General features: G+C 45.4%; 2 protein-coding genes across 2 annotated transcripts; both read left to right on the forward strand.

Annotated features, from left to right (window-relative positions):
• The first annotated feature begins 232 nt into the window (after positions 1 to 232).
• On the forward strand, positions 233 to 5487 carry LOC121913153 (gastrula zinc finger protein XlCGF57.1-like). The gene is made up of 2 exons (XM_042435834.1): positions 233 to 694; positions 2520 to 5487. The coding sequence occupies exons 1-2, from the start codon at positions 412 to 414 to the stop codon at positions 4022 to 4024; spliced, it is 1788 nt and encodes a 595-aa protein (XP_042291768.1). The 5' UTR covers positions 233 to 411; the 3' UTR covers positions 4025 to 5487.
• A 450-nt stretch (positions 5488 to 5937) lies between these two features.
• On the forward strand, positions 5938 to 11353 carry LOC121913139 (zinc finger protein 595-like). Its single transcript, XM_042435817.1, has 2 exons — positions 5938 to 6601; positions 8885 to 11353. The coding sequence occupies exons 1-2, from the start codon at positions 6304 to 6306 to the stop codon at positions 11065 to 11067; spliced, it is 2481 nt and encodes an 826-aa protein (XP_042291751.1). The 5' UTR covers positions 5938 to 6303; the 3' UTR covers positions 11068 to 11353.
• Positions 11354 to 11541: the final 188 nt, after the last annotated feature.

Raw genomic sequence — 11541 nt, forward strand, 5'->3', positions numbered from 1 at the left:
TTTATATAGTGAAGAGTTGAGAGTTCAGGAGTAAAAATGAACGTTTTTCTGAGGGTCAACAGTAAAGAAAATCTACTTCAGACAGAAATGTGTCCCATATTCTACAAGAACAACATATTTTAGCATCAGAAAATAATGTTCTTTTCACTGTTAATGTTAATGAAAAAACACTACTGTTTTACTTACTCATTAATCAACTGAATTATTTCAGGTACTGGTCCTTTAATCTGACTGTTCGCCCTCCAGTCCAGCAGACTTCGCTGTTCGCTTTCTCCGCTTCGCTCCGCAGGAAGCGAACAGTTGACGACGCGGAACTCAACGGTCTGTTCGCTGTGTTTACCTGTTTACCTCCTCGCTGTCTCTCTCTCTCTTTGTCCGCTGGAAGGCTGAAAGTGCGCAGAAAAGGAGAAAATGTGCGCCGTGCAGCTGCTGCGGGTGTCGGTACATGAGCGGATCAGCGCTGCCGCTGAAGACTTTCTGCTGCAGGTGGAAAAAGGAGAAGAAACGGCAGAAATCCCGCTGAGAGCGCTGCTCACCGAGCGGCTAACGGCGGCTGCGGAGGAGATCGTCGGTCTGTTGGAGGAAACCGTGGCGGAGTACGAAGACAGAGTGGAGCGGTCAGAGCGGGAGATCTGCCGCCAGAGGAGGCTGCTCGATGCCGTGCTGAAGCCCGAAGTCAAGCTGCTCAGAGCAGGTCAGTCCCGACACACCGGACCAATCAGATCACTGCAGGTCATTTCCTACACGACTGTGACATGAACACAAGTTCTGAGTTTAAATTAAAGAGCGACAGATGTTTTATCCGTGTCAGCAGCATCCGGGACACCTGACCATAACTTTTACATCATGAAAAGGTTTCTTCTCTCTGCTCCAGAGATCTAATCACTGGGTGTCTTTACTACCTGCTGGTTAACATCATTTTCCCCACAGTGACCAACACTAACGTCCACCCTACACAACCTTGCAAAACGCATGGATGTTTCCTAACATGCATTTATCTACACAGGTTAACAACCTTCTAACAGCTTAATAAAACACCATGTTAATAGAGTTGTTGTGTAGTTTTAGTGCCTGTATTAAAATATCTGTTAATGCTTTTATAGCAGGTTTCAATCTTGTGCTTTGACCTTTGTTAGCGGGGATGCCCTTTAGTTTACATGTTGCAAACAGGTTGTGCATTTAAAGGTGCAGTGTGTTGGATTTAGTGCCATCTAGTGGTGAGGTTGCAAATTGCTACAACTAAATAGCCTTCCCTTCTCAGCGTGTAGGAGAACCTGCGGTGGCTGCGAAACTCACAATAAACATGAAAGGTCCTCTCTGGAGGTAGTGTTTGGGTTTGTCCGTTCTGGGCTACTGTAGAAACATGGCGGTGCAACATGGCGGCTCTGTGGAAGAGGACACGCCCCCTCTGTAGATATAAAGGCTCATTCTAAGGTAACAGAAACACAACGATTCTTTTTTTCAGGTGATTAAACACTAATTAAAACATACTTATGAATATTATATTCAGTTTCTGCCAAGTCCGTTTTGCTAGATGCCACTAAATTCTGCACACTGCACCTTTAAATATTTACCAGTAATCACCTGACGCCTGGGCTGCTTCTGTGTGTTTCTCTTCTTCCTTAAACTTTTTTTCTTTCAATCTTGAATCAGTTGCATCTTCTTTACTCTCTCCTTGTTTTTCTGTCAACACCGTTACATCCTGCAATTTCTCCTTCATCTTCAGCGTGGAGGGTTTGTTTGTTTTAAACACCTGCGTAGCAGGAGCGGGTGGCGGTTTGTTGGTTGCTCCTTGTTAACAGTAAGAGGTGCCTCGGTGTCTCATCGAGGATACGATGTTCAAACGGAAAACAAAACGAGCGCTCCTAGAAGCTACAACCGAAACTGTGGTAGGAAGTCAGTCTGTTGTAAAGTGATGGAAGTTTGTGTAAACGATATTTCAGAATTTGAGAGATGGGTAAATGGCGTTTATGTGTGTTTAATCTCCACTACAGCCCTGTGTATAACTGTAAAATAAAAAAGGGAAATACGGGAGATTTACTGGATATTATGAAACGGGAACGCGGCGAGAGAGGGGGTGAAAATACGGGAGAAACCCGGGAAATAAGTCAGCAGCTGAGCTCTGTGGAAGCTGATGTCTGTCAGATGGATTGTTGTGAAATTAGTTTCACACATTCATGTTCCCCGCCGGATGAGTTATAATATCTTTGATCCTCTGACTTTTCATCTGGCGCCCTCATCTGGTCTGATCAACATTTCTTTGGTTTATGACCAAATACCTGCAAAACTAATGACATTCATCAGCCTCAGCTGTGTTTAATGCTACTTAGCATGTTAGCATTCTAACACACTAAACCAACATGACTGCTGTTAAACATCAACATGTTTCCTAAAAGCATCTTCAGACTCAGAGGATCCTGGTCACTCTGTGAGTTGAGTATGAAGATGAAACAGACTGTTGATCACATGTTTCTGTAGAAAGTCATCAGTAATGAATTGTCGATCTGTTTCGTCCTCAGAGCCGCTGCAGTCGGTGATCCTGAACGACTCAAACCTGCAGCCTCCAGTCGACCCCGCAGACCTGAAACAGACTGAAACTGAACACAACGACAGCGATGTTTCCTGCCCTCCGACGCCTCGCTCCCCCTCACCTGCCGACTGTCAGCCCGTCTCACCAAGCGGCTCCGTCATCGACAGCGAAGGCGATCTGGACAGTGACTGGACGGAAGAGCGTCGCTCCAGGACACTGAGACATCTGAGGAAAAAGAAGAGAGGACGGCCGCCGCTTGGCCTTGCAAACAAACGGAAGCGGTCGTCTCCAACGCAGAGTTTCTGGTGTCAGGTGTGTGGACGCGCTCTGCAGGGTAAAGGCTTCCTGCTCAAACACGTCCTGCAGGTCTGCGCCAAAGACCCAGACTGTCGCTGTGGTTTCTGCGGTGAGCGTTTAGACTCGGCCGACGCCCTGACTGCTCACCTCCAAACCCACCAGGAGAAGAGTAAGACCTGCTCGTTCTGCGGGAAGACCTTCCACTCCATCCTGGCGCAGGAGCTGCATGTCCGGCTGCACACTGGAGAGAAACCGTACAGCTGCGATGTTTGCGGCAAGAAGTTCAGCCAGAAGGGCAACATGACTTCACACATGCGCGTCCACGCCACAGAGAAACCCTTCCAATGCAAAGAGTGCAGCCGGGCGTTCTGTCACATGTCTTCTTTGGAGCGACACATGCTGGAGCACAGCAGCAAGGTGACGCTCAGCTGCAGCGTCTGCGGTCAGGAGTTCAGTAAGAGGAGACTCCTGCGCCAACACATGACGAGTCACCAGAAGGACGGCAGCGACAAACCCAAAAGATGCCGCAGCTCCGCGCCGTCGTTCCGCTGCAAAGTGTGCGGAGATGCCTTCGACAGGAAGAGCTTCTTAGTGAAGCACGTGGAGACTCACCTACAGGACCCGCGTTGTTGCTGCGGACTCTGTGGACACCAGTACGAGTCCGCCGACAGCCTCGCCGCTCACCTGCGCTCGCACCGGGAGATCAGTAACACTTGCCACGTCTGCGGGAAGAGCTTCCCTGCTCATGGGGCGCTGGAGATGCACATGCGGATCCACACCGGAGAGAAACCTTACAGCTGCAGCTTCTGCGGAAAGGCCTTCAACCAGAGCGGCAACCTGAAGACGCACCTGAAGATCCACACAGGTGAGCGGGCGTTCTTCTGTAGCCTCTGTGGGAAGGGCTTCACCCAGAAACAGACTCTGGACACGCACGTCCGCTTCCACAACAAGGAGAGACGCTTCCTGTGCCAGGTGTGCGGGAAGGGCTTCATTCAGGACGTGGACCTGAAAAGACACATGCTGATCCACACCGGAGAGAAACCGTACAGCTGCAGGGTCTGCGGGAAGAGCTTCCAGGCCAAACGCTCGCTAAACGGACACCTCAAAGTCCACACGGTGGGGGAGGGGCCGGGCACGGAGCAGGACCACAGCGCCGAGCAGAGGAGGCTCAACGCGTTCTGCTTCGCTCAGCTGTAGCTTGTACGTCAGCCTGTAACTAAAAACTCTTCTGGTGTAACTGTTGACTCGTAGAGCTGGACTCAAACCAACAACTTTGTTCTTCAGTTTCAAACAACTTTAATAACAGTTATAAGTGCTGATTAGGGATGCAGCGATTAAAGCGATTTCACTGTTAAACTGCACTTTAAAATGTCACGGTTTTGTAACTGTAAAGGCGACACCGAGTGTTTCCGTTCTCACTCTGTAAAATGCGACATTATGGTGCGTTATCTTTCTATGAACAACGATTGTACTGTGAGGAAAATTAAACAAAACTAGATTGTGTTTAAAAAAAAATGTTCAAGGGGCAACGTGGTGCAGCGGCTTAAAACACCAGTTCAGATACGCTAAGTTACACCTGCTGTGACGAGAGCGACTCCCCTCGTTGATGTTTGACGGGGGGCAACGTTAGCTAAAGGAGACGAGATTTTGGATACATAAAGAAGGGACAGGTGGTCGTTTAATTGATCAGACACCTTGAACTTCATGCAACCTCTCAAGTTACTTAATGAAATTAAATATGAAAGTGTCGCTTAAAATCTACTGAGTAGCAGCGAGTTAAGAGTCGAGCTTTCAGCGCAATGTAAATCAACAGCAGCAAAGCAGGAAAAGGAGCGTTACACCATTTATGAATGAACACTCACCTAAACGGCAGTAATCCCCTCGAGGGCTTCAGGTTGACCGTTTACATCCTGTTTCTTCGTCCCGTCTGTTCTGAGGGTTTTGATTGGCTGGTACGGAAGGTAAATATGCTAAAAGACTAACTGAACATTTAGGATGTTGTAGACTTTCAGCATCATACCCTGGGATCTAATTAATTGCATTTCAGTGATTAATAACACTCTTTCTTTCATTTTTACTAATATTAAACTAATAATATTGTAAAGAGTATGTAGACCTGCTCTATATGAAAAGTGGGCTGAGATCAATCCTGAAATATGATTTGGCGCTATGTAAAACAAACAAAATGTTAATTATTAAAATAGATCATTTAAAATGAGTTATGGATCACAGTTGATGATAATAACACTGCAGTTTATTACCTACATTAGTAATATTATCCTGTAGCAGATCAATGAAGTTCATCTTAATCTTATATTAATAATAAGAAACTGTTAAAAGCCAAGAAAGAAATATTTTGGGGAAATAAAAACAACAAAACCTCTAATTAAAAATCATCCATCTGTAGTGTTGTGACATAAATTTTTGCATAATAATAATAATGAAACCCTGATTTTGTCCTCAGACTATAATCGTACCATCGAAATCTATAATCGTTGCATCCCGAGATCTGATTATCATCGACACGACAGAAATAAGTTCTCAGATGTTCAAAAGCAGTCAAACAAGATGTTTATGAATCTGAGCAGATATTTAATGTCGACGTTCAGTGTTCAGCTGATTTTCTGCGTCAGTGAGTCAAATAAACACGTCGAGTCAAACAGTGATTCAGTTCTGAATAAAAAGTTTCTGGTTCTGACTCTGTTGTTTGATGATGATGATGATGATGATGATGATCTCTAATCTGAGTGGTTTTTCACATCACGTCTCTCTTCAGTCCTCGGAGGATCAGAAGAAGCCGTCAGATTTTCATTTTTGTTTGTTTTTCTTGTTCTGTGATTATTTGTTTGTGTGAATGTTGTTTCATTTATTTATTTTCGTTTGTTTGTAAGGGATTATTTATATTACACATAAATGTTACCATTTGATGAACCATAATTAGTTTAAAGCTCATTTTCATGGCAGGTTACAATTAAAACACAATAAAACATAAGATGGAAAATAAAACCCACTGAAGAATAATAATAAAATTAAAACAAAGTTAAAAAATAGAATATATAGAATGTATAACATCGAGTGAAATACATTTTAAAAGAAGCGCAGCAGTGCAGAAGTGTGAATCAGGTCTGTATCTGGAAAGTCGTAGCTAGTTAAAGGCTCAAGTGAAAGAAATTTTTTGCTTTCTTTTTAAATTATTTAATAACAATAATAATACTTATGATAAACTTTATTTATACAGCGCTTTTCTTAAAGTTACAAAATGCTTAACAGAGAAGAAAAAAGAATTTAAGACAATTATAATCAAGAGAAAGCCAACAGATGATAGATATGTCTGTCGGTGTGTGCTATAGTTGTGTCCTCCGGTCCAGCAGAGGGCAGAGCGGCTCTCTGTCCGCTCTCAGTCTGAACTCGTTGTCCCGGAAAACCGCCGTGTTGTTTTCTTCCTGCTGGCCGGCGGGACAAAGCTCTCCTGCGGGATGTTTCTTGCTGGAGCCCCGCCGCGCTGCGGGCTGCGGGCCCTGACGGAGTCGGTGTCGGAGCTGCTGACCCGGGTCGGGGAGGAGGTCCTCGGGATGCTGGAGAAGCGGAGCGGCGGCTTCGGGGGCTCCGGGGGCCGCCTGCTCCGCCTGCTGCTCACCGAGCGGCTGGCGGCGGCAGCGGAGCGGATCGTCGGGCTGCTGGAGCGGGAGGTAGAGGAGTACCGGCGGCAGGTGGAGCGGCAGAGCCGGCTACTGGAAGCGGTGCTGAGCCCGGTGGTCCGACTGCACCGAGCAGGTGAGCTCAGGCCGCCATGTTGGAGCCACATCAACGGTCTGGCTGTTGCTAGGCAACCAGAGTGGTGAAACGCTCCTGTGTCTAAAAACGTGTTTAGATTTATACTAAAGTGAATAGAGGCCACTTTAAAACACGTCATATCAACGTCATCAGTTCGCTGTTATGCTCTTCTTCTTCTACTCAGGTTTTAACTGCTGCGACTCCAAAAACTTTTCTTAATAAAAGTTGCTTCAAGGATTGAATCTGTTCTTCAGTACACATGATTCTGTTTTACTGATCACATTCTTTATAAACCATATTACGTCAAATGAATATAAATCTTTGTCTGTTAGAAGCGTCGCATTCAAAACAAGGAACAATATAACTGAAAACACAAAAAGCTTCTTTTCCTCTGGAAGACATCACGAAGCACTTTTAAAGTTTCAACTTTAAATTGTAATTTATTCGTTGTGTTTTCTTATATTGCCTCCGTCTTCATGTGTCATTTCTCGGTCCTGGTTTGTCAGTAAAGTTGTTTAAGTGTAACCAGAGACAGAGAAATCCCTCCGACTGAAGGTTTACTGAGGAAACATTTCAAGTTAAATCTGTTAAATAAGAATCAGACACTGCTGTGATCACATTGATTGACAGGTGATTAATATTGAAACTAACAGTCGTGTTTATTGATCAGTAATGTTTGTAGACTGATATTTTTTATATTTTTGCAGCGTTAATCAGCTGACAAACACAATATTTGAATACATCTGCAGGTTCTTTGTTCAGTTTGCTCTCAGATGAGAAAACAGATTTGATCACAGGATGACAAATAAACAACAAATTTTGCTGTGCGACCTTTCAATCATATGTTGAATAAATATTACTTGGTACTGAAGTGGAATTTGTGCCTCATAGAAATAAGTGAAATAAAATTACATTAAAAAAGAAAAGAATAATTCTTTGTTGAAAAGTTGATGTTGTAACAGTTGAAATATGAGTCAAAGGTGCTGAAAGAAATTTTAGATTCAGTTCAAGTGTAAACACTAAAGTTGAAGAGGTAATGTTAGCGTGAAAGAAGTTAGCTGAAGGAAGTTGTGTTTGTTTAGAGGAGCTGATTCTTTTAGTTAAGAGTCAAAACCTGAAGTGTCCAATGAAACTGAGATTTGGAGCTGAGATGTCAGTTGGTTATTATACTTTATCCTTCCACTTCACTACATCTCAGAGGGAAATATTGTACTTTCTACTCCACTACATTTATTTGACAGCTTTAGTTACTTTTCAGATGAAGATTTGACACAATGGATAATATAACAAGCTTTTAAAATACAACACATTGTTAAAGATGAAACCAGTGGTTTCCAACCTTTTTGTCTTTTGACGTCTTACAAAAAGCAGTGTGTAGTCGGGGTCACATTTCACATGTCTATGAGTTGTTAACAGCTCCACCAAATAGTGATTTTTCCCTCTAAACTTCTCACATGCTTTCATTTCAATAAATGTTCAAATGATCCAATATTTCAGCAAAAATCAAAGATTAGAGAAAAAGTCCAAAAACTGAAAACAGATTTGTGTATCAGAACTTTGTTTTTTCTTCTTTCCTCTCCCATTAATCATCTCACCACCCCTCAGATTTATCTGCTGACCCTTTGGAGGGGCCCGACCCCTAGGTTGGGAACCACTGGACTAAACTAGCTAACTGTATATAAAGTAGTGTAAACTAGCTCCACCTCCAGCAGCTACAACAGTAACATGCTGCTCTAACACTGATGCTTCACTATTAATAATCTAATGATGTCATATATAATAATATATCAGTCAGAGGGACCAAACCACTACTTTTACTGCAATACTTTAACTACATCAAGCTCATAATACTTATGTACTTTTACTGCAATACTTTAACTACATCAAGCTCATAATACTTATGTACTTTTACTGCAATACTTTAACTACATCAAGCTCATAATACTTATGTACTTTTACTGCAGTACTTTAACTACATCAAGCTCATAATACTTATGTACTTTTACTGCAATACTTTAACTACATCAAGCTCATAATACTTATGTACTCATAGCTCATAATACTTCTTCCACCACTAAAATTAACTCTCAGATAAAAAACGAGACATGAAAGCAGTGGAACTGTTCAGTAAAAATGAGCTCGTGTCAGTTGATTTAAAGGCCAAAATTAAAAATAATAAAGTCTTTTTGCTTAAAATGTGACATTATGTGAGAGCAGATGAGTTAAATGATGGATGTGGGAGCATGAAGAGTTCGCTTTAAATGTCTTCTCTCTTATTTCCAGACTCCGTCGGTTCATCCTCTCTCCGGACAGGTGACCCTGATGAAAGACAACCTCAGGTGTCAGAGGTTGACCCCGCCCCCCCAGCCTCGGCCCCGCCCAGCCCCAGCTCCTCAGACGTGTCAGGAGCTGACAGCGACGAGGACTGGCAAGGCAGCGATGACTCTTCGAACGTTAAAGACACAAACAGGATGGGGACAGACGGAGGACAGTGCTCCGCCGGTCGGAGACGTAGAGCAACGGTCTCATCAGTGTGGCCGGCGGCTCAGCGCTGCGTCATCTGTGGAAAAACTTTCCGCCACAAAGGAAACCTGGTGAAACATGTGGAGAAGCACTCAGACGAGCCAGAGCATCTCTGTGGAGTCTGCGGAGGACGCTTTAAGTCCTCAGACGGTCTGATCGACCATCTCAGATCACACAGAGAGACCGCCAGCAGCGGCGGGACGTGTGAGATCTGCAGGAAGACGTTTCAAAACATGGAGACGCACATGAGGAGTCACACAGGAATCAAACCGTTCAGCTGTGACGTCTGCAACAAGAGCTTCCCCCGACCCGGAGCGCTGAGGAGGCACAAGAAGATCCACAGCAGGAAGACGCTCGACGTCTGCCAGGTCTGTGGACAGACCTTCACCGAGAACCAGCTGCTCCAGGATCACCTGAAGACTCACGAAGAAGAAGACAACGGAAACGGCAACGACGAGGAGGAGGAGGACGATGCCGATCAGTCAGAGACACTGAAACCAAAGAGAGACAAAAGACAAGCCCCCGGTCTGAAGTTGTCTCAGTCCATCTCGCTTTGCTGCAGAGTCTGTGGAGATTCCTTCCACAGCCGAGGATTCTTGAGGAAACACGCCGAGACGCACTGCAGAGAGTCTCCGAGCATCTGCGGCGTCTGTGGACAGCAGGTGGACTCGTCAGACAGTCTGCTGACTCACCTGCAGTCTCACCGAGAGACCGGCGGCACCTGCAGCATCTGCGGTAAAGGTTTCCAGAACATGGAGACGCACATGCGAAGCCACACAGGCATCAAACCGTACCGCTGTGCCATCTGCAACAAACGCTTCCCACGAGCTGGTGCTCTGAGGCGCCACAAGAAAATCCACACAGGAGAGCGACCATACGTCTGCCAGCGCTGCGGGAAGACCTTCATTGAGAGCAGTGCCCTGAAGACGCACAGCAGGAGTCACTCGTTGGAGATCCACGAGGGCAACGAGCCACCGCCGGACTGTACAAACTCTGAGACAGAGAAAAGTCCTGCCTTCAAAGAGAATGCCAAGACGTCCGCTCAGACGGCGTCTCACTGCTGTAAAGTCTGCAGAGAGTCTTTTCAGAATAAAGGTAGTTTGAGGAAACATGCTGAGAGCCACTCAGCAGAGTCTGTCTGTGGCGTCTGTGGCGAACGTTTGCTGCCATCAGAGACGCTGACGGACCACCTGCAGACTCACAGAGACGCTGGCAAAATCTGTCACATCTGTGGTAAAACATACCAGAACATCGAGACTCACATGAGGAGTCACACGGGCGTCAAACCATACCGCTGCAGCATCTGCACTAAATCCTTCCCGCGGCCTGGTGCCCTGCGGCGCCACAAGAGGATCCACAGTGGGGAGCGACCATACATCTGTGAGTTCTGCGGAAAGACGTTCATCGACAACGGCGCTCTGACGACGCACATCAGGAATCACACCGGCGACAAACCAGCCAACCGCGTCTCCTGCGAGACCTGTGGGAAGAGCCTGGCATCGGTCCATGTCCTGGAGGTCCACAAGAGGATCCATACGGGCGAGAAGCCGTTCCAGTGCCGTGTCTGCGGGAAAGCCTTCAGGCAGGTAGGAGGGCTGAATGCCCATATGCTGACCCACACCGGGGAAAAGCCGTTCAGCTGCAGCCTTTGCAACAAGAGCTTCAGCACCAAAGGTTACCTGGAGACGCACATCCGCTTCCACAAGAAGGAGCGAGCGTTCAGCTGCCACCTGTGCTGGAAGGCCTTCGTCACCAAGAACGACCTGAAGAAACACCTGCTGACACACACAGGAGAGAAACCGTACAGCTGCAGAGTCTGCGGCAAGAGTTACCAGGAGAAACGCTCCAGAGACGTCCACATGAAGGTCCACCTGGATGTCCGGCTCAGCAAAGAGCCAATCAGGAGGCAGGACAGTGTGCAGCCAGATTTCATACAGCTGTAGCGGTCATACTGGTTCTACAAACTAGTTTGTTGGTTGTCAGCAGAGACACAAAACTGTTCATTTCTGAAATGACACCTGAAATAGAAAACAAAAAGTCCACTTAAAGTTCAGTTTACTGGTCATAATCTGTTTCACGCAGCTTTGATTTCTGTTTAAAATCTTTCTTAGAAGTTCAGCAGCTTCATGGAAGTGAAATACAAACAAAACTTCCTGATTTTTTTCACAGTACTGATTTGTTTTGCTGCAGCGACATGAACGATGATGTGCAATAAATGCTCTAAAAATGTCTCTGAGTTTGTTGATTGTGGACTCAGCTGAGAGATGATATTAGAAGTCAAATCAATATCATAAATTGGTTTTATATCATGTTTGTCACAATGTGGCCCGTTAATAATCAAATTAATATTATTAAAGTCCCATAAATGTGTTACTGTCCGCGAGGTCGTTTGACAGTCCCTCAGTCACATGACTGGC

This window comes from Thunnus maccoyii, chromosome 15 (genome assembly GCF_910596095.1).
Source record: "Thunnus maccoyii chromosome 15, fThuMac1.1, whole genome shotgun sequence".
NCBI classification, from domain to species: domain Eukaryota; kingdom Metazoa; phylum Chordata; class Actinopteri; order Scombriformes; family Scombridae; genus Thunnus; species Thunnus maccoyii.